Source organism: Chiloscyllium plagiosum, chromosome 11, assembly GCF_004010195.1.
Source record: "Chiloscyllium plagiosum isolate BGI_BamShark_2017 chromosome 11, ASM401019v2, whole genome shotgun sequence".
Lineage (NCBI taxonomy): Eukaryota > Metazoa > Chordata > Chondrichthyes > Orectolobiformes > Hemiscylliidae > Chiloscyllium > Chiloscyllium plagiosum.
The window spans coordinates 82,546,026-82,566,530 of NC_057720.1; the positions used below are offsets into that span (position 1 = coordinate 82,546,026).

Sequence of the window (20,505 nt, forward strand, 5' to 3'; positions counted from 1 at the left end):
GCAGGTATAGTTAAAATATTTAAAAGACATTTGGATAAGTATGTGAATAAGGAAAGTTTGGCAGAGTATGGGCAGATGAGACTAGTTTAGTTTATGTTCAGCAAGGACTGGTTGGAGTGGTGGGTCTGTTTCTGTGCTATAGGACCCTATAACTGTCCCCTAAAATGGCAGAGAGAGCTCTGCGCGCAATAGCTGTTCAGACAATATTCATTGGAGTTTAGAAAAATGGGGGGAGGGGGGGGAATCTCACAGAAACCTATAAAATTCTAACAGGACTAGACAACGTAAACACAGGAAGGCTGTTCCTAATGACTGAGGAGTCTGGAACCAGGGGTCGCAGTCTAAGGCCATAAGGGTGTTTCAGGACTGAGATGAGGAGAAAGAGGCTTCACCCAGAGAGTGGGGAGTCTGTGGAGTTCTTTGCCGCAGAGACAGTCAAAGCTTGAATGTTTTCAAGAAGGAGTTAGATATAGATCTTGTGGCTAAAGGGATCAAAGGGAGAGGGAGCTTCTGAGGTTATGACCTTATAGACATTTGTAAAATCATGAGGGGCATGGATCGGATAAATAGACAAAGTCTTTTCCCTGGAGTGTGGGAGTCCAGAACTAGAGGGCATAGGTTTAGGGCGAGAGGGGAAAGATATAAAAGAGACCTATCGGGCAGTTTTTTCACTCAGAGGGTGGTACGGGTATGGAATGAGCTGCCAGGGGAAGTGGTGGAGGCTGGTACAATTGCAACATTGAAAAGGGCATCTGAATGGGTATATGAATAGGAAGGGTTTGGAGGGATATGAGCCAGGTGCTGGCAGGTGGGACTAGATTAGGTTGGCATATCTAGTTGACATGGATGAGTTGGACTGAAAGGTCTGTTTCTGTGCTGTACATCTCGGTGGATGATGGTGTTGAATGGTGAGATAGGCTCGTTGGGCTGAATGGCCTACTCGAGCTCTTAGTTTTGATGTATCTACGTTAATTAAGAATGGGCAACAAATGCTGGAGCATCCAGGAAAGAAGAAATAAATGGTATTTCTAAAGATGAACTATTTTCTACTGTTTTTTTTGGAAGAGATATGTATTGACAAGAAGCCTACTGGGGAATTTCAAAACAGAAACACTTCCCCATTCTCCACGTCCCAACGTGTTTTCCTCCTGTGTCTTTTTTTTTTGCTCTTGCCTACAGCAGTGTCTGGGAGATTAATTTTGGGGCTGCAGATTAATTCCTGGGGTTGCATTTAACAGGGGAGGATTGCAATGATGGAAAGGGAGTGGAGGTTTAACAGACCCTCAAACTCCAAAAGCCGGCGAGGCCAAGCAATGCTGGGGCTGGGGCTGGGCTTGCAGGATTTGCCAAAGTGGGAGGGAAGGAGGGAGCCCTGATTTCTGGAGGTCCTCAACCAGTTAGGGAGCTGAGCTTCAGGCGCGGTTTAGAATTACAAGCCCAGCTCCTGAAACTGCCACTAAGTTTGAGCAGCAACTTCAGGCTGAACTCTGGTCTGCCGCCAGCTCCACTCCGTTTTGCCCGTCGTCATAGAGACCAGTTAGATTTACACACTTTTTTTTTTGCCTTTTATAGTGTTTTTGTTCCCTTTGGGTATTAGTTGGGTGTACTGGAATGCAGTTTAAACTGACACAGCCACTCTCTCTCTCTCTCTCCAGCAGTCGTGCACAGACACACACACACACACAGGCGCTGGAAGGAGAGTTGTTTTTCTTTGTTTTTTTTAAAAAAAGGGACGTCGGCTAAATATTCGGTGATGGTGATTGAAAGAGGCCCGCTAACAGAAGCTGGAGGTGGGACAGCATTTTACTGTGCTCCCTGGAGGAGGAAACTGGCTGAGACAATCCGGGGGGCCTCAGACTGAGGGAGGCGATCCCACTATTAGAGTCTGTTAGTGAGACCTGACACTCGCTAACGAGTCTCACCCCATCATCAGGGTGCTCAGGTAATAAAACACTGCTCTGAGTTGTTTTGTTTTATATAAACAAAGGTACAGTCAGACCTGGCATATCTCTGATTATGGCAATATCTTTAGGACTGTTTATGTAATCCCTCTCTAACATAGGAGCATCTGCAGGGGTTGATAAAAGTTCGACTTAGGTCTTACTGACTTGCAAAGAGAGGGGCTGTGGGGAGTCCTGAAAGGATCAGAGGGATTTGGGACTGAGTTCAGGCTGGGCACAAGGTAACTAGCCATAATTATAAGATGGAAAGGTTTGAGGTTCTGCTATACAGTCACAGAAATAGAGAACGGCATAGACCATGCTGGGGAGGATTGGTGAAGGAGTGGCAAATCAAAATATCTGAGTTGTAAATGTGGAGGGCGACGGTTTGTTGTCAAGTCGAAGCTAGGGCCTGGTTGTGTGTATTGTGTTGGGTGGAGATGTTAAAATCCTCTCGCGTGTGTAAATGTGCAGCCTAACTCCTGATCACTGGCCTGCTCCAATATCACAGGAGCTGGGCCTGCTCGGCTTGGCATTGGCAAATGGTCGCACCATCAGAAACCCTGTGTAAATCTCATCTGTGGAGCCTGGAGGGTCGTTACCATAGCCCTAACACCCTGAGAGAGGCAGGTAGCCAGAGGACGTCAAGTCAAGCTTGTGTCCTTCATTTTACTGAGGCCTGAAGCTCAAATGTCAGGCCTACTGGTAAACGTAGGCCATTGTACACAGGTCTGCAGTGCTACAATGGCTAGTCTACCCAGTACACCCACTGTTGTGGTGACCTTTGACCTGCAATGCAGAAAGCAAGATTTGTAATTTCTATGAAATGTCCAAAATTTTCTTTGCAAAGTATTTGTGTAGAAGTAACAACTACAAAAAAGTGATCATTTCTTCACTTGGAGGAGGGACATTCAGTAAACCTACAGAATGGTAAAGAGCCGTCAAACCGCTCATGTACAACGCTGATATTTCAATTCCCCACTCCTTCATCAACCCTCCGCAGCTCTGGTGCAGAGTCAGCTAGAATCGAAACGTTAGCTTGCTCTCTCTCCATGGATGCTGCCTGACCCCAGAGGCTGAATAGCCTGGGTCTGTTTTCCCTGGAGCGTGAGAAGGCCGAGGGGTGACCTTATAGAGGTTTATAAAATCATAAGCATCATGGATAAGGGCGAACAGCCAAGGGAAGTTCAAAACTCAAGGGCATAGATTTAAGATGAGAGGGGAAAGGCACTTAGCATCTCTTCTGTAAGTGTGTTCCAGACACCTACCATCTCTCCTGTGATCTCCAGCATTTGTAGTTTTCAGTACAGATTCCAGCATCTGCAGTACTTTGCTCCTATATTCGATAAGTCTAGTTATTTTGGTTTAGTTTATTTTAGTTCTGAGGAAGGGTCACTCTACCCGAAACGTTAACCTGGGTTTCTCTCCGCAGATGCTGCCAGACCTGCTAAGCTTTTCAAGCAATTTCTTAGTTATTTTAGCTTATAGATTCCCTGTGGAGGCTGAACGCTGGGGGAAACCATCTCCTGTGTAACACTTTAATCGTTTACGCTCGTGGAGTAAAGCACTGGAGCAAATTACAATTTCAAGACTTTGGGAGATTTTAACAGGAATGATTGTGAAGCAGTCAAATTGTTTTCAGAGATGCAAAAAATTAGATTGCAGGAGGAAAAATGGAAAGAATGGCCAGAAACGAGATCGAAACTTTCGCAGTAAATTTACAGATTCCGAAGTCCAGGTGATTTGTGTGCGCAGCATGATTTTTCTGGGGTGGTGTTCAATGAGTTTCGGACGCAGAGAGAGATTCCACAGAATCCAGCTCATTTTGAGTGCAGTGCGACAACACAAATGTCACTAGCACTGGCACGGTGGCTCAGTGGTTAGAACTGCTGCCTCATAGCGCCAGAGACCTGGGATCAATTCCCGCCTCAGGCAACATTCTGTGTGGAGTTTGCACATTCTCCCCGTGTCTGTGTGGGTTTCCTCTGGGTTTCCTCCGGTTTCCTCCCACAGTCCAAAAATGTGCAGGTCAGGTGAATTGGCCATGATAGATTGCCCGTAGTGTTAGGTGAAGAGGTAAAGATAGGGGAATGGGTCTGGGTGGGTTGCTCTTCGGAAGTTCGGTATGGACTTGTTGGGCCTAAGGGCCTGTTTCCACACTGTACGTAATCTAATCTAATCTCTCCTGTCCTCATGTTCTAGACACCTACCATCTCTCCTGTACGCGTGTTCTAGACACCTACCATCTCTCCTGTCAGTGTGTTCTAGACGCCTACCATCTCTCCTGTCAGCATGTTCTAGACACCTACCATCTCTCCTGTCAGCGTGTTCTAGACACCTACCATCTCTCCTGTCAGCGTGTTCCAGACACCTACCATCGCTCCTGTCAGCGTGTTCTAGTCACCTCCCATCTCTCCTGCAAGCGTGTCCCAGGCACCTCCCATCTCTCCTGTCAGTGTGTTCCAGACACCTCCCATCTCTCCTGCCAGCGTGTTCCAGGCACCTCCCATCTCTCCTGCCAACATGTTCCAGACACTCCCAACTCTCCTGCAAGTGTGTTCCAGACACCTACCATTTCTCCTGTAATCGTGTTCTAGACACATACCATCTCTACTGTAAGCGTGTTCCAGACACCTACCATCTCACCTGTAAGCATGTTCCAGACACCCAGCATCTTTCCTGTACCCGTGTTCCAGACAACTACCATCTCTCCTGTCAGCGTGTTCCAGACACCTACCATCTCTCCTGCCAGCATGTTCCAGACACCTACCATCTCACTTGCCAGCATGTTCCAGACACCCCCATCTCTCCTGTAAGCCTGTTCTAGACACCTCCCACCTCTCTTGTAAGCGTGTTCTAGACACATAACATCTCTCCTGCCAGTGTATTCCAGACACCTACCATCTCTCCTGTAAGTGTCTTCCGGTCCCCCCATCTCTCTTGTAAGCGTGTTCCAGACACCTACCATCTCTCTTGTAAGTGTGTTCTATACACCTATCATCTCTCCTGTAAGCGAGTTCCCGACACCCCTCATCACTGCTGTTAGCGTGTTCCAGACAACTACCATCTCTCCTGTAAGCAGGTTGCAGACGCCTAACATCTCTCCCGCCAGCGTATTCCAGACACTTACCATCTCTCCTGCCAGCGTGTTCCAGACACCTACCATCTCTCTTGTAAGCGAGTTCCCGACACCCCCCATCACTGCTGTTAGCATGTTCCAGACAACTACCATCTCTCCTGCCAGCGTATTCCAGCATGTTCCAGACAACTACCATCTCTCCTGCCAGCGTATTCCAGACACCTACCATCTCTGCTGTTAGCATGTTCCAGACACCTACCATCTCTCCTGCCAGCATGGTTCAGACACCTACCATCTTTCCTGTAAGTGTGTTCCAGACACCTACCATCTTTCCTGTAATCGTGTTCCAGGCACCTACCATCTCTCATGTCAGCGTATTCCAGACACCCCCATCTCTCCTGTAAGCCTGTTCTAGACACCTCCCACCTCTGTTGTAAGCGTATTCCAGACACCTACCATCTCTCCTGCCAGTGTATTCCAGACACCGACCATCTCTCCTGTAAGTGTCTTCCGGTCCCCCCATCTCTCCTGTCAGCATGTTCTAGACACCAACCATCTCTCTTATAAGTGTGTTCTAGACACCTATCATCTCTCCTGCCAGCGTGTTCCTGATACCTACCATCTCTCCTGCCAGTGTATTCCAGACACCTAACATTTCTCCTGTAAGTGTGTTCCGGTCCCCCCATCTTTCCTGTCAGCATGTTCTAGACACCCACCATCTCTCCTTTAAGCATATTCCAGACACCTACCATCTCTCCTGTAAGCGTGTTCCAGACACCTACCATCTCTCCTGTAAGCGTGTTCCAGACACCTACCACCTCTCTTGTCAACGTGTTCCAGACACCGACCATCTCTCCTGTAAGCGTGTTCCAGACACCTACCATCTCTCCTGTAAGCGTGTTCCAGACATCTACCATCTCTCCTGTAAACGTGTTCCAGACATCTACCATCTCTCCTGTCAGTGTGTTTGAGAGACCTAACATCTCTCCTTCCATCGTGTTCTACACACCTACCATCTGTCCTGTCAGTGTGTTTGAGAGACCTAACATCTCTCCTTCTATCGTGTTCTAGACACCTACCATCTCTCCAGCCAGCGTATTCCAGACACCTACCATCTCCCTTGTAAGCGTGTTCCAGACAACCCCATCACTCCTGTAAGCGTGTTCCAGACACCTACCATCTCTCCTGCCAGCGTGTTCCTGACACCTTCCATCTTTCCGGTAAGTGTGTTCTGGACACGTCCCATCTCTCCTGTCAGCGTATTCAAGACACCTACCATCTCTCCTGTAAGTGTGTTCCAGACACCTACCATCTCTCCTGTCAGCGTATTCAAGACACCTACCATCTCTCCTGTAAGTGTGTTCCAGACACCTACCATCTCTCCTGCCAGCGTGTTCCAGACAACCCCATCCCGCCTTTAAGTGTGTTCTAGACACCTCCCACCTCTCCTGTAAGCGTGTTCCAGGGACCTACCATCTCTCCTGCCAGCGTGTTCCTGATACCTACCATCTCTCCGGTAAGTGTGTTCTGGACACCTCCCGTCTCTCCTGTCAGCATATTCTAGACACCTCCCACCTCTCCTGTAAACCTGTTCCAAAGACCTACCATCTCTCCTGTAAGCGTGTTCTAGACACCTACCATCTCTCCAGCCAGCGTATTCCAAACACCTAACGTCTCTCCTGTCAACGTGTTCCAGACACCTACCATCTCTCCTGTAAGCGAGTTCCTGACACCCCCCATCACTGCTGTTAGCATGTTCCAGATACCTACCATCTCTCCTATAAGCGTGTTCCAGACATCTACCATCTCTCTTGTAAGCATGTTCCAGACAACCCCATCCCTCCTGTAAGTGTGTTCGAGACACCTCCCCACCTTTCCTGTAAGCGTGTTCCAGAGACCTACCATCTCTCCTGTAAGCGTGTTCCAGACACCTACCATCCCTCCTGTATGTGTGTTCCAGACACCTACCATCTCTCCTGCCAGTGTGTTTGAGAGACCGATCATCTCTCCTTCCAACATGTTCTAGACACATACCATCTCCTGTAAGCATGTTCTAGACACCTCCCACCTCTCCTGTAAGCGTATTCCAAACATCTACCATCTCTCCAGCCAGCGTATTCCAGACACCTACCATTTCTCCTATAAACGTGTTCCAGACACCTACCATCTCTCTTGTAAGCGTATTCCAGACATCTACCATCTCTCCTGTAAACGTGTTCCAGACATCAACCATCTCTCCTGTCAGTGTGTTTGAGAGACCAAACATCTCTCCTTCCATCGTGTTCTAGACACATACCATCACTCCTGCCAGTGTATTCTAGACACCTGCCATCTCTCCTGTAAGTGTGTTCAGGCCTCCCATCTCTCCTGTCAGCATGTTCTAGACACCCACCATCTCTCCTGTAAGCATGTTCCAGACACCCACCATCTCTCCTGTAAGCGTGTTCCAGACACCTACCATCTCTCTTGTAAGTGTGTTCCAGAGACGTACCATCTCTCCTGCCGGCGTGTTCCAGACAACTACCATCTCTCCTGTAAGCAGGTTGCAGACGCCTAACATCTCTCCCGCCAGCATATTCCAGACACTTACCATCTCTCTTGTAAGTGTGTTCTAGACACCTAACATTTCTCCTGGCAACATGTTCCAGACACCTACCATCTCTCCTGTAAGCGAGTTCCTGACACCCCCCATCACTGCTGTTAGCATGTTCCAGACAACTACCATCTCTCCTGCCAGCGTATTCCAGACACTTACCATCTCTCCTGCTAGTGTGGTTCAGACACCTACCATCTCTCTTGTAAGTGTGTTCCAGACAACCCCATCCGTCCTGTAAGTGCGTTCGAGACACCTCCCCACCTCTCCTGTAAGCGTGTTCCAGAGATGTACCATCTCCCCTGCCAGCGTGTTCCAGACAACTACCATCCCTCCTTTAAGTGTGTTCTAGACAACTACCATCTCTCCTGTCAGTGTGTTTGAGAGACCTCACATCTCTCCTTCCAGCGTGTTCTAGACACCTAGCATCTCTCCTGTCAGTGTATTCTAGACACCTGCCATCTCCCTTGTAAGCGTGTTCTAGACACCCCCACTTCTCCTGTAAGTGTGTTCTAGACACCTCCCACCTCTCCTGTAAGCGTGTTCCAGACATCTACCATCTCTCCAGCCAGCGTATTCCAGACATCTACCATCTCTCCAACCAGCGTATTCCCGACACCTACCATCTCTCCTATAAACGTGTTCCAGACACCTATCATCTCCCTTGTAAGCGTGTTCCAGGCACTTACCATCTCCCCTGCCAGCGTGTTCCAGACATCTACCATCTCTCCTGCCAGTGTATTCAAGACACCTCCCATCTCTCCTGTAAGCGTGTTCCAGACACCCCCATCTCTCCTGTAAGCGTGCTCCAGACACCTACATCTCTCTTGTAAGCATCATGTTCCACACACCTACCATCTCTCCTGTAAGCGTGTTCTAGTCACCCCCATCTCTGCTGTTAGCATGTTCTAGACACCTACCATCTCTCCTGTATGTCTGTTCCAGACAACCCCCATCTCTGCTGTTAGCATGTTCCAGACACCTACCATCTCTCCTGTAAGCGTGCACCAGACACCCGCCATCTCTGCTGTTAGCATGTTTCAGACACCTACCATCTCTCCTGTATGTCTGTTCCAGATACTCACCATCTCTGCTGTTAGCATGTTCCAGACACCTACCATCTCTCCTGTACGCGTGTTCCAGATACCCACCATCTCTGCTGTTAGCATGTTCCACACACCTACCATCTCTGCTGTTAGCATGTTCCAGACACCTAACATCTCTCCTGCCAGCGTGTTCCAGACACCTAACATCTCTCCTGCCAGCGTGTTCCAGGCACCTACCATCTCTCCTGTAAGCGTGTTCCAGATACCCCCCATCTCTGCTATGAGTATGTTCCAGACACCTACCATCTCTCCTGTAAGCATGTTCTAACATCCCCCATCTCTGCTGTTAGCATGTTCCTGACACCTACCATCTCTCCTGTAAGCGTGTTCTAGACACCCCCCATCTCTGCTGTTAGCATGTTCCTGACACCCACCTTCTCTCCTGTAAGTGTGTTCCAGGCACCTACTTTCTCTCCTGTAAGCGTGTTCCAGACACCTACCATCTCTCCTGTAAACATGTTCCAGACACCTACCATCTCTCTTGTAAGCGTGTTCCAGACACCTACCATCTCTCCTGCCAGCATGTTCCAGACACCTACCATCTCTCCTGCCAGCATGTTCCAGGCACCTACCATCTCACCTGTAAGCATGTTTTAGACACCTACCATCTCTCCTGTAAACATGTTCCAGACACCTACCATCTCTCTTGTAAGCGTGTTCCAGACACCTACCATCTCTCCTGTCAGCATGTTTTAGACACCTACCATCTCTCCTGCCAGCATGTTCCAGGCACCTACCATCTCTCCTGCCAGCATGTTCCAGGCACCTACCATCTCTGCTGTAAGCATGTTTTAGACACCTACCATCCTCTGCCCAAAAAAAGCTTTCTTCACACATCTCCTTTCAACATTTCCCTTCTCACTTGAAACCTGTGCCCTCTGGTATTTGATATTTCTGCTCTGGAAATGAAAATGCTTCAACTATCCACCCTAGGAATCTTCTCCAATAATTTCCCAATAACTAACATAAAATTCATCAGCCTCTAATTTCCTGGATTATCCTGATTGTCCTCCTTAAACAAAGGAACAACATTTGCTATTCCCCAGTTTTGTGGGCCTTGCGTGTGGCTAAAGAGGATATAAAGATCTCCCAGCAATCTCCTCCCTGCCTCCTTCAGTATCCTGGGATAGATTCCCATCTGGCCCTGGGGTTTTAACTACCTTAATGATCTTCAATACATCCAACACCATCACCTCCTCAATATCGATATGAGAACTCCAAGTGAGTAGTTCAATCGGAAGAAAATAAGCCTGCATTTATATTGCACCTTTCCTATGTGATTTATAGACAATTAGTTTGAAGCACAGATGTTATTGTAACATGTCTCAAAGTCCTGCCTAAATGAGCAGCTAATCTGTTTTAGTGATGCAGCCTGGAGTCACTATGACACTGAGCCACTGAATTGACACTAGCTCACAATTGTACACTCCAGTCTGACTCGATCCCCACCCAATGCCCATAGGCTTGCAGGCTATCTCCCACAGATCCCCATCCACTATCCTTAGGACATCATTGAGTTTCTCTGCTTCCACCTCCCTCATAGACATCCTGTACCAGATCAGTAATACTCACTGTGGAAAAAAGGTCTTTCCTAGGACATGTCCTGACCAAAGCCATACAGCTGTGTCCCCTCGTCTCTGTAACTTCACCAAGTGGATCAGTTCTTGCTTGTGTACTGTTGCCCCTCTCGAGTGTATTGTGCTGGAAATCAAGACCCACTATTTTTGGATTTGTTATGAAAGATAAAGGATTTATGATGTTCCCTAATTTAGACCCATGTTGATAAACAATATGGACTGGGTTTCTATACTGAATAAGAATCACTGTTTGTTAGAAGTAACTTGACTCTAGCTAAACAATTATGAATAGTTGGAAATAACACTAAAACTCTAATCTCCCTAAAAACTCTCCTTATATGCATACCCACCCATGTGCACGCACACACATTCTCTCTCACTCACACATATATTCTCACTTTTTCTCAGACACACTCATACTCACTCTCACACACATCCACACTCTCATTCTCTCACACACACAACACCACACTCTCACTCTCTCGGACACAACTCCACTCTCAAACACATACACCTCCTCTCACTCTCTCTCTCTCTCTCTGTCTCTCTCGCACACACACCCACACTCTCAGACGCGCACACCTTCACACTCTCATTCTCTCAGACACAACCCTCCCAACACTCCCAGACACTCACTCCCTGGCATCCCTTTTCAGAACGCTTCCACTGATTCTCAAACATCACAGGGTGACTACTTCACATGAATGTCACAGCTTGTAGCAACTGCTGATGGAAAGATTAATTGGTTTTTCTTAATGTTTAAAGTCAGTCTTGATGACAATGAAAGAAAGACGGCTGCTGGGATGGGGGTGTGGGGGGAGGAACGGTCAGAGCCCTCCCTCTAACATGTCTCCAGCTCCAAGTTGTTCACTTACCTGACAACCGACCGCACTGCTGTTGGCCAGCAAAAGACAATCGCTATCAACAACTGTTCACTCGTCCATAGACCAATCAACTTTTTTGCCATCAGCCAGCTGTATGCACTACCTTCTCCAAACCAATGTGCCTCTGTCAAACCTCCCCTTGATCTCAGCTTCAGGAAGAAACTTCCCCGACATAACTGGCGGCACGGTGGCACAGTGGTCAGCACTGCTGCCTCACAGCGCCAGGGACCCAGGTTCAATTCCTGCCTCAGGTGATTCTCTGTGTGGAGTTTGCACATTCTCCCCGTGCCTGCGTGGGTTTCCTCCGGGTGCTCCGGTTTCCTCCCACAGTCCAAAGATGTGCAGGTCAGGTGAATTGGCCGTGCTAAGTTGCCCGTAGTGTTAGGTGAAGGGGTAAATGTAGGGGAATGGGCCTGGGTGGGTTGCAGGTCGGTGTGGACTTGTTGGGCCGAAGGGCCTGTTTCCACATTGTAAGTAATCTAATAACCTTGTGGGTAAATCTCCCCTGTTCTATATTTATTTCATAAACAGCATTATAAAGTTAAATTAGACTCACTAAGGGACCTTATAATGTGCAAGTGACAATAGAGTCTACATATGATTTGATTTATTATTGTCATGTCCCTAGGTACAGTGAAAAGTTTGTTTTTTTTTGCATGCAGCACAGATCCTACCGTACAAAGTGCATTAGGGTAATAGAACAGAGCAAGGAATGCAATGTTACAGCTGCAGAAAACAGTGAGACTTCAGCAGGACTTGAATGTAAGGTGCTTTGGGACCCTCTGCAATTCTGGAAGGCACTCCCTGATTTTTAACCAGTGAGTCCAATTTCTAAACCTTCGGATAAGACAAAACATCTTCTTCATATCTGCCCTGTCAAATCCCATCAGGATCTTATGTGGTTCAACCAAGTTACCTTTTATCATAGTTTCTGTCAAGCAGCGGCAATTAGTGCACGGTGGCTCAGTGGTTAGCTCAGTGTCTCACAACACCAGGGACCTGGGTTCAATTCCAGCCTCGGGCGACTGTCTGTGTGGAGCTTGCACATTCTCCCCGTGTCTGCGTGGGTTTTCTCCAGGTGCTCTGGTTTCCTCCCACAGTCCAAAGACGTGCAGGTTAGGTGAATTGGCCCATAATGTTAGGTGCATTAGTCAGAGGGAAACGGGTCTGGGTGGGTTACTCTTCGGAGAGTCGGTGTGGACTGGTTGGGCCGAAGGGTCTGTTTCCACACTCTAGGGGAATCTAATGTAAAAATCTAGTGATTTTGAAGGGACATATAAAGGAAATAAACCTGAAGGGCTAAGGGGACAGAGCAGGGAAATGGCTCTGACTGGATTCCTTGATCCAACAGTTTCGATGGGCTGTGTTGGAAATAGGCAGACGTGGGTACTGTAGATGCTGGAGATTAGAGTCAAGATTAGAGTGGTGCTGGAAAAGCACAGCAGGTCAGGCAGCATCTGAGGAGCAGGAAAAAATGACTTTTTGGGCAAAAGCCCTTAATCAGGAATCTGTGTTGGAAATAGTCTCTGACTCTCTATCTGTCCTTTAAACCAATGCATGGGATGTTTCCAGCTGAAAGCAGAAAGGGTCTTAGTTTCAATTACTATTGATACCTCTGACACTGTTGCACTCCTTCAACGCTGCGGTGTCAACTTTCGGTTGCATGAACGGAGCAGAAGTTAGACTTATCACTTTGGGATTCTGAGCGCTAACCATTGAGGTACAATGATTGGAGTAAAGGAAATTCTTCCCCAGTGTTCCATATCTGACAGACCCCCAAATATGTGTGGTCAAGTTGGGGATTATGATACGCAGTAGAGAATATGGCAAAAATCTCCATTTGATTTTTTTTTAGATTAGATTCTTTACAGTGTGGAAATAGGCCCTTCGGCCCAACAAGTCCATACTGACCCTCCACAGAGTCACCTACCCAGACCCATTTCCCTCTGACTAATGCACCTAACACTTTGGGCAATTTAGCACGGCCAATTCACCCGATTGGACTGCGGGGAGGAAACCGGAGCACCTGGAGGAAACCCACGCGGACACGAGGAGAATGTGCAAACTCCACACAGACAGTCGCCTGAGGCTGGAATCGAACCTGGGACCCTGGTGCTGTGAGGCAGCAGCGCTAACCACTGTGCCACCCAAATTCAAGAGGTGGCCTGCTGATACCAATAATATGCATTCTGTCAGCATAACAATGATGATACAATTAGAAACCCCACTCTTTACTGCTTACATAACAGTAGAAGACCAACCTTTATCTAGCTCATCCATTGCAACAATAATGGAGCCATTTATTGATCAGTTTGGCAATCCCGTGACCACAGCTAAATGTCCCTTCGCATAACTCACTAGATACCCGCCCAGTGTCAAATCACACCACATCCAAAATATTCATTGAGGACTGAGGTTTACCCTGAGGGAGGAAAGGTTGAGAGATTTTCTAGACATGGTTAGAATGAGGAGAGTCTGAGCAGAGTGGACAGGGAGAAACTGGTCCTATTGGGGGAGGGATTGAGAATGAGAGGGAGACCGGTTTAGACAAATTGACACAGGGGGGCATTGGCAACGTGTCGAGAAACCATTTTCCGAGGGAGTGGTCAGGGTCTGTAATGTACTGTCTGACAGTGTAGGGGAGGCAAATTCACTCCAGTGGTTAATGTCTGGAAGGTACTGTCTGACAGTGTGGGGGGAGCAGGTTCACTCGAGTGGTTAGGGTCGAGAATGTATTTTCTGAGAGTGTAGGTGAGGCAGGTCTTTGAGGCTTTCTAAAGGGAATTGGATAATGATCTGGTAGGTAAGAACATGCAGGATTCCAGGGAGAATGCAGGGAACAGCACTGAATGAACTGCTCCTTCAGAGGGCCAGTACAGACATCAACAGGCTGAATGGACTCCTGTTCTGGAAGCAGTTTATTATCATGTGGGATGTCTCAGATTGAGTTTTCGATTTTTGAAAACAACCTGATCAGATGTCAATTGAGCTCATTCTGGGGGGGCTGCAAGTTGACCTTGGGTCACTACCGCTGCACTATAGAGTCCGTACAAGTTGGCATTTAAGGTATTGTTGGCCAACCTGTTCAGAAATGTTATGACGCATCTCTGGAGTATGCAGGACCTGAACCCAGGCCTCCTGGCCTAGAGGTGGGACACTCCCACTGTGCCACAAAAGCCCTCTGTAAGTTGGTATTTGAGTGAATCATTGCTAACTGCCTCCGCTTGGGGTCTGTGTTACCTGGTCACAGAAGTAACGCTTCCACACGCAAAAGCAGCATTCTGGAAATGCCGAAAATGTTAAATACAGAGAGAAAATTCTGGAAATATTCAGCATTGCTTGTGGAGAATAAGATACTGAGGATTAATGGCCTTTCATGAGAAATGTTCTGATGAATGGTTACTGAATTGAATACTCTCTGTCTATCTTTATGTCTCTCTCTCTCTGTCTCTCCCTCGCTCTCTCTCTCTCTCTCCTTCTATGTCCTTCAAAGTTACTCCCTGACTATTACCAAAATTCCTTCATTTTCTGATTGTTTCTGCTGATTGGTATTGAATTTGCCTCTCTTTATTACAGAGAGCGTACTCTGGCTCTGCTTTTCTGAGTGTTTAATAAATACAGGAATATATCTGCAGACTAGATGAGCTGAATGGTCTTGCTTTGCACTGAGCTGAGTCTCTCTGACTCGATAATAAGTTAGGATTCATGAAATTGGGTAGGGAATACCTTCCTTATTGGCTGTCTGACGTTCCCTCTCTCCCTTCTTTGCAGGTTGGTTGTAGACATTACAAATTGCCCTTGTGTCAGAGACCCTGGGGTATATCAAGATGGCAGAGAGTGAAGTGGTGCCTGGCGGGCAGAGACCACGGTTACGTGAGCGAAGGGATACCACAGGCCCCAGTGCAGCTCGCAAAGGGAGGAGGGGCACAGGCTCAGCCAGTCTGTGGGAGGACAGTGCCAACTGGGCCTCCCCCAAAAACCGCCCTCATCCTGGCGCCCCAGCCCTCCCGACCAATCAGCAGCTCCGGACAGGTGTGAGGTCATCAGGCAGAGCTGCTATCCCACAGGTGGAGGGCCGAGACTGCCCAGACCTGGGGGAAGGCCGGGAACGTGGACGGTCCCAGAAGGACAGAGAGCCGAGACGCACCTACTTAACGGAGAGCGTCCTGGCCTGCCAAGAGCCTTCGGTTGTCGGAGAGGGGGAGGCCCTCAGCCAGGGCACCGATCCAGGCCTGGCGAGGAGGGAATGGCCTGGAACAGGCAGCCGGGGAGATCCGCCTAGGCCAACCGGGGATATTCCTCCTCCGAAACCTGCCGCTAAGAACTGGAGGCCTCCGAGGGGGTTCTGGAAAGTCCTCGGAAGGGAAAACGCGCCGCCAGGCGACAGGCCGGGGGCTCCTCATGACGTGATTGCCCGGGAGGAGACCGAGAACACCAGCTCCTCGGAGCAGGCGAGCAGCCATCCTGGTGGCGGCCCGAGGGCTGTGTCGGAGGGGGCCGACATTTCAGGGCGCTCCGCCATCAGGCCGGAGAAATGGAGCGCACGCAGACTCGGCCAGCTGGAGGCTCTGTGGAGGACGGACAGCTGGGAGAGCATGGGCTGTAACGCCAGCCTGGTGTCCCTGAGCGAACGGGTGGAGATGAACCGCTCCTTCCTCAAGAGGATGCTGAGGCCGCCTCCCTGGCAGCCGGGGCCTGGGCTCGAAGATCAGCTGCAGGAGGACCCCGCAGCCCATGTCTGCCATCGCCAACCCTGGCTGCCGGGAGACCATACCCTCCCTGGAAACAAACGCGTCAAGCAAGGTAAACCCTTCCCTATAAGTGTCTCAGTTGTTGAATCTCAACTCAAAGGTCAATATGGAACCTTTTAGCCTTACACCTGTTTCCCCTTGTTGTGGTCATCCATTTGAGTCAGAGTTGGCCGGGATTCTTCCCCTGATATCCGTCCCCACAAGGTTCGGCCTACTACTTCTGCCTTGGACCTTGGGACCTTAACAAAAATACCACAGCATCCGCGGTGGCAATTGCAATCATTCAGTTTCGACACAAACAATGGTGTCTTTTAAAAAATTCATTTACGGGAGATAGGCGTCTCTGGTTAGGCCAGTGTTTATTGCCCATCCCTAATTGCCCAGGGGGTAAGTTAAGGGCCCAGAGGGCAGTTAAAAGTCAGATACATTGCTGTGGGGTCTGGAGTCACATGGAGGCCAGACCAGGTAAGGACGGTTGTTTTCTGCCCTGAAGGACATTAGTTGAGCCAGTGTCCAGTGGGCAGTGTTGCTTGAATGCAGGGTGAAAATCTAGAGTCGAGCTTTGCCCCAAAATCTCCGTGAGTCCCTCATCTCTCCAAAGGTTTAAAGGGAAGGTTTGCATTTACATAGCACTTTTCACCCCCCCACCCGCCCTCCTCACCTCCCAACCCCCACCGACTCTCCTGCTTCTCGGATGCTGCCTGACCTGCTGTGCTTTTTCCAGCGCCCACACTCTCGACCCTAATCTCCAGCATCTGCTGTCCTCACTTTCTTCTAGTTGATGGTAACTTGAGAGGTAAGACTAGGCCTCAGTTTAACAGCTTAGCTGAAAGGTGACACTTGGACCATGTAACACTCCCTCTTCAGTACTCATGCAGTGTCATATAACATGGAAGCAGACCATTCAGTCCAACCAGTCCATGCTGACCATCATCCCAAACGAAACGAGTCCCACCTGCCTGCGCTTGGCCCATATCCTTCCAAACATTTCTTATTCATATACTTATCTAAATATCTTTCAAATGTAACTATATCCCCAAGCATCGTTTCCTCTGGAAGTTCACTCCATGCACAGACCACTCTGCACATAAAAAAGTGCCTCTTATGTCTTTTAAAAATCTTTCTCCTCAGACCTTAAACATATGCCCCCTCGCCTTGAAGTCCCCCACCCTAGGCAAAAGTCCCTTTCCACTCACCTTATCTATACCCCTCATGAGTTTATAAATCTCTATAAGGCAGGGTGAAAATCTAAACTTCTTTGTCAAATCTAGAGTCGAGCTTTGCTCCGAAATCTCTCAACCTCAACCCTCCAGTGAAAAAAAAGTCGCAGCCTTCCTTTATAACTCAAACCCTCCATTCCCGGCAACATCCTGGAAAATCTCTTCTGAACCCTTTTCCAGTTTAATAATATCCTTCTTATAACAGCGAGACCAGACCTGCACACGGTGCTCCAGAAGAGGCCTCACCAATATCTTGTACAATCTAAATATGATGTCCCCACTCCTACACTCTGAGCAATGAAGGGTCAGCCAGGATTGTGGGGACCTGAGCCCATTGACCATCCGTCCAGAGGCAGGAACACTACCCCAGAGTCACTGATGTCACACTCTGGGTTATTCGCCATTGCACAGCTCTCCCACCTGCTGTCAAGGCTCACTTGAGCAAGCATTGTATCCTTTTGTGATTCCTGTTTGTGGGGAAATTGTGGGTGACTCTCTTTATAGATCGAAGTGTGAAACTGCATCTGTGGGATAAACAGGAAATGTAAAAAGCAAGGTGTAATGTAGTTTGATAAACAACGAGGTGTAGTGTAATTGGGTAGAGTCAGAGACCTGGGCAGGTCTAAAGGATTAAAGTGAATATGTAAATATTTAGTCCCAGCAGATTGGTGGTTGGGAAATGTAACCCCACTGTTTAAAAAGGGGTGCTGGAAGAAACAGGGAGATTACAGACCAGCTAGCCTAACATCAGCAGTAGGGAAAATGCTGGAATTATAAAGGATATGATTATGAGCCACACACAAAGTCAACATGGATTTATGAAAGGGAAACCATGTTTGACAAACCCAGTAGAGTTTTTTTGAGGATATAACTAGTGGAATAGATCAGGGAGAACCAGTGGATATGGCACATGTAGAGTTTCAGAAAGTTTCTGATAAAATCCCATGTAGGAGGTTAGTGTGCAAAACTAAAACACAAGGGCCTGACATTAATGTATTAGCATGGATCAAAAATGATTAGCAGACAGGAAACAGTAGGAATAAGTGGAGTGGAGAGTGGAATTAACACAGCATGGGTCAGTGTCAAATTGTCCACTCTGGTGGGAAAACAAAACAGTGTTGTTTAAATGGTAACATGCAAAAAGGGACATGTCAGTTTTTGTTCATGGTCTGCAGGTGCAGAAAGCTGTTAGGAAGGTGTCTAGGATGTTGGCTTTCATTGCAAGAGGGTTTGAATATAGGAGCAAGGAGGTCTTAGTAGAATGCGCAAGGCCCTGCTGAGACTACACCTGGAGTCTTGCGTGCAGTTTTGGTCTCTTTACCTAAGACACACTAAATTTGCCAAAGAGAGAGTGTGGCAAAGATTCACCAGACTGATTCCTGGTCTGACAAACCTGTCAACTGGCTCTATATTCATTGGAGTTTAGAAGCATTAGTGGAGATCTTATTGAAATGTGTACATTTCCTGTCAGAGCTGGGCAGACTGGATACAGGAATGCGATGTCTCTTGGTCAGGGGGATTACAGAGCAAACGATTACAGTCTTATGATATATAATTTTAAACTGAGATTGTTGAAGCTGTACAAGACCCAGTGAGATCACATGTTGGAGTACTGTGTGCAGTTCTGGTCACCCTACTATAGGAAGATTATCATTAAACTAAAGAGCTTGCAGAAAAGATCAACTGAGGTGCTATCTGGACTTGGAAGGTTTGAGTTATAAGGGGAGGCTGGGACTTTTTCCCTGGCGTATGGGGGACTTAGGGGTGACCTTATTAAGGTGTATCAAATCATGAGAGGCATAGATAAGATCGATAGTCAACAGCTTTTCCCCACAGTAGGGGAGTCTAAAAGTAGAGGGCATAGGTTTAAGGCGAGAGAGGAGAGATACATAAAGGTCTCGGGGGCAATTTCTTCACACGGAGGGTGGTGAGTGTCAGAGGTCGTGGTGGAGGTGAGTACAATTTGTCATTGAAGAAACATTTGGACAGGTACATGGGTGGGACAGGTATGGAGGAATATGGACTAAATGGGCCTAGTTTAATTGTGAAAACTGGACAGCATGGACAAGTTGGGCTGAAGGGTCTGTTTCCTTGCTGTAAACCCCTATGACACTATGAGGGGATTTTTCTTCATGCAGCGGTTGGTGAACATGTGGAATTCTCTATCACAGAACAAATAGCAGAGTCTTCTGGGTGAGACATTTAGTTAAAACCTTGCAAATTCTTCCCCCTCAATATTGAATCTTCTGCCCCCATCCTTCCCAGCACTACTCGTGGATCGTGGCACCATGCTACGTAAAATGAAAGCCCACATTCCCTTTGAGCCCCTTCTGGCAAAGAGTGAACCTCCTCCACTGTCTGACCCTCTTAATTAGTCTATCAAAGCACTGCTATTGAATCTCCTCTTAGCTTTCTCTACCATAATGAGAACAGTCCCATTTCTCCAGTCACTCCACATTGACAGATGTTCTGCCCCCCAGGTGCAGTTTGTTAAGGCCTTGAGAGCTTTCTTAGCATGCAGTGCTCAGAAGTGGATGTGGTACTGTTGTGGTTCTGTTCACCGAGCTGGGAATTTGTGTTGCAGACATTTCGTCCCCTGTCTAGGTGACATCCTCAGTGCTTGGGAGCCTCTTGTGAAGCGCTTCTGAGATGTTTCCTCCGGCATTTGTAGTGGTTTGAATCTGCCACTTCCGGTTGTCAGTTCCAGCTGTCCCCTGCAGTGGTCAGTATGTTGGGTCCAGGTCGATGTGCTTATTGATTGAATCTGTGGATGAGTGCCACGCCTCTAGGAATTCTCTGGCTGTTCTCTGTTTGGCTTGTCCTATAATAGTAGTGTTGTCCCAGTCGAATTCATGTTGCTTGTCATCTGCGTGTGTGGCTACTAAGGTTAGCTGGTCGTGTCATTTCGTGGCTAGTTGGTGTTCATGGATGCGGATCGTTAGCTGTCTTCCTGTTTGTCCTATGTAGTGTTTTGTGCAGTCCTTGCATGGGATTTCGTACTACATTGGTTTTGCTCATGCTGGGTATCGGGTCCTTCGTCCTGGTGAGTTGTCTGAGTGTGGCTGTTGGTTTGTGTGCTGTTATGAGTCCTAGTGGTCGCAGTAGTCTGGCTGTCAGTTCAGAAATGCTCTTGATGTATGGTAGTGTGGCTAGTCCTTTGGGTTGCGGTATGTCCTCATTCCGTTGTCTTTCCCTTAGGCATCTGTTGATGAAATTGAGCGGGTATCCGTTTTTGGCGAATACATTGTATAGGTGTTCTTAACTAGAACTGCAAAAAGAGTAAGAAGAACACCTATATAATGTTTTCGCCAAAAACGGATACCCGCGCAATTTCATCAACAGATGCCTAAGAGAA

At 47.9% G+C, this 20,505-nt stretch overlaps 1 protein-coding gene across 2 annotated transcripts in view; it reads left to right on the forward strand.

Annotated features, from left to right (window-relative positions):
* Nucleotides 1-1,533: 1,533 nt before the first annotated feature.
* The window catches only part of LOC122554802, a 24,899-nt gene continuing 5,927 nt past the window's right edge, over nt 1,534-20,505 (forward strand). The window contains exons 1-3 of one of the 2 annotated variants that reach the window (XM_043700181.1): nt 1,534-1,942; nt 6,091-6,239; nt 14,951-15,982. In XM_043700181.1, coding sequence (XP_043556116.1) covers nt 15,007-15,982 — 976 coding nt within the window. In that variant the 5' untranslated portion in view covers nt 1,534-1,942; nt 6,091-6,239; nt 14,951-15,006. The remainder of the gene's footprint in view (nt 1,943-6,090; nt 6,240-14,950; nt 15,983-20,505) is intronic. The other variant, XM_043700180.1, reaches the window with a different exon arrangement.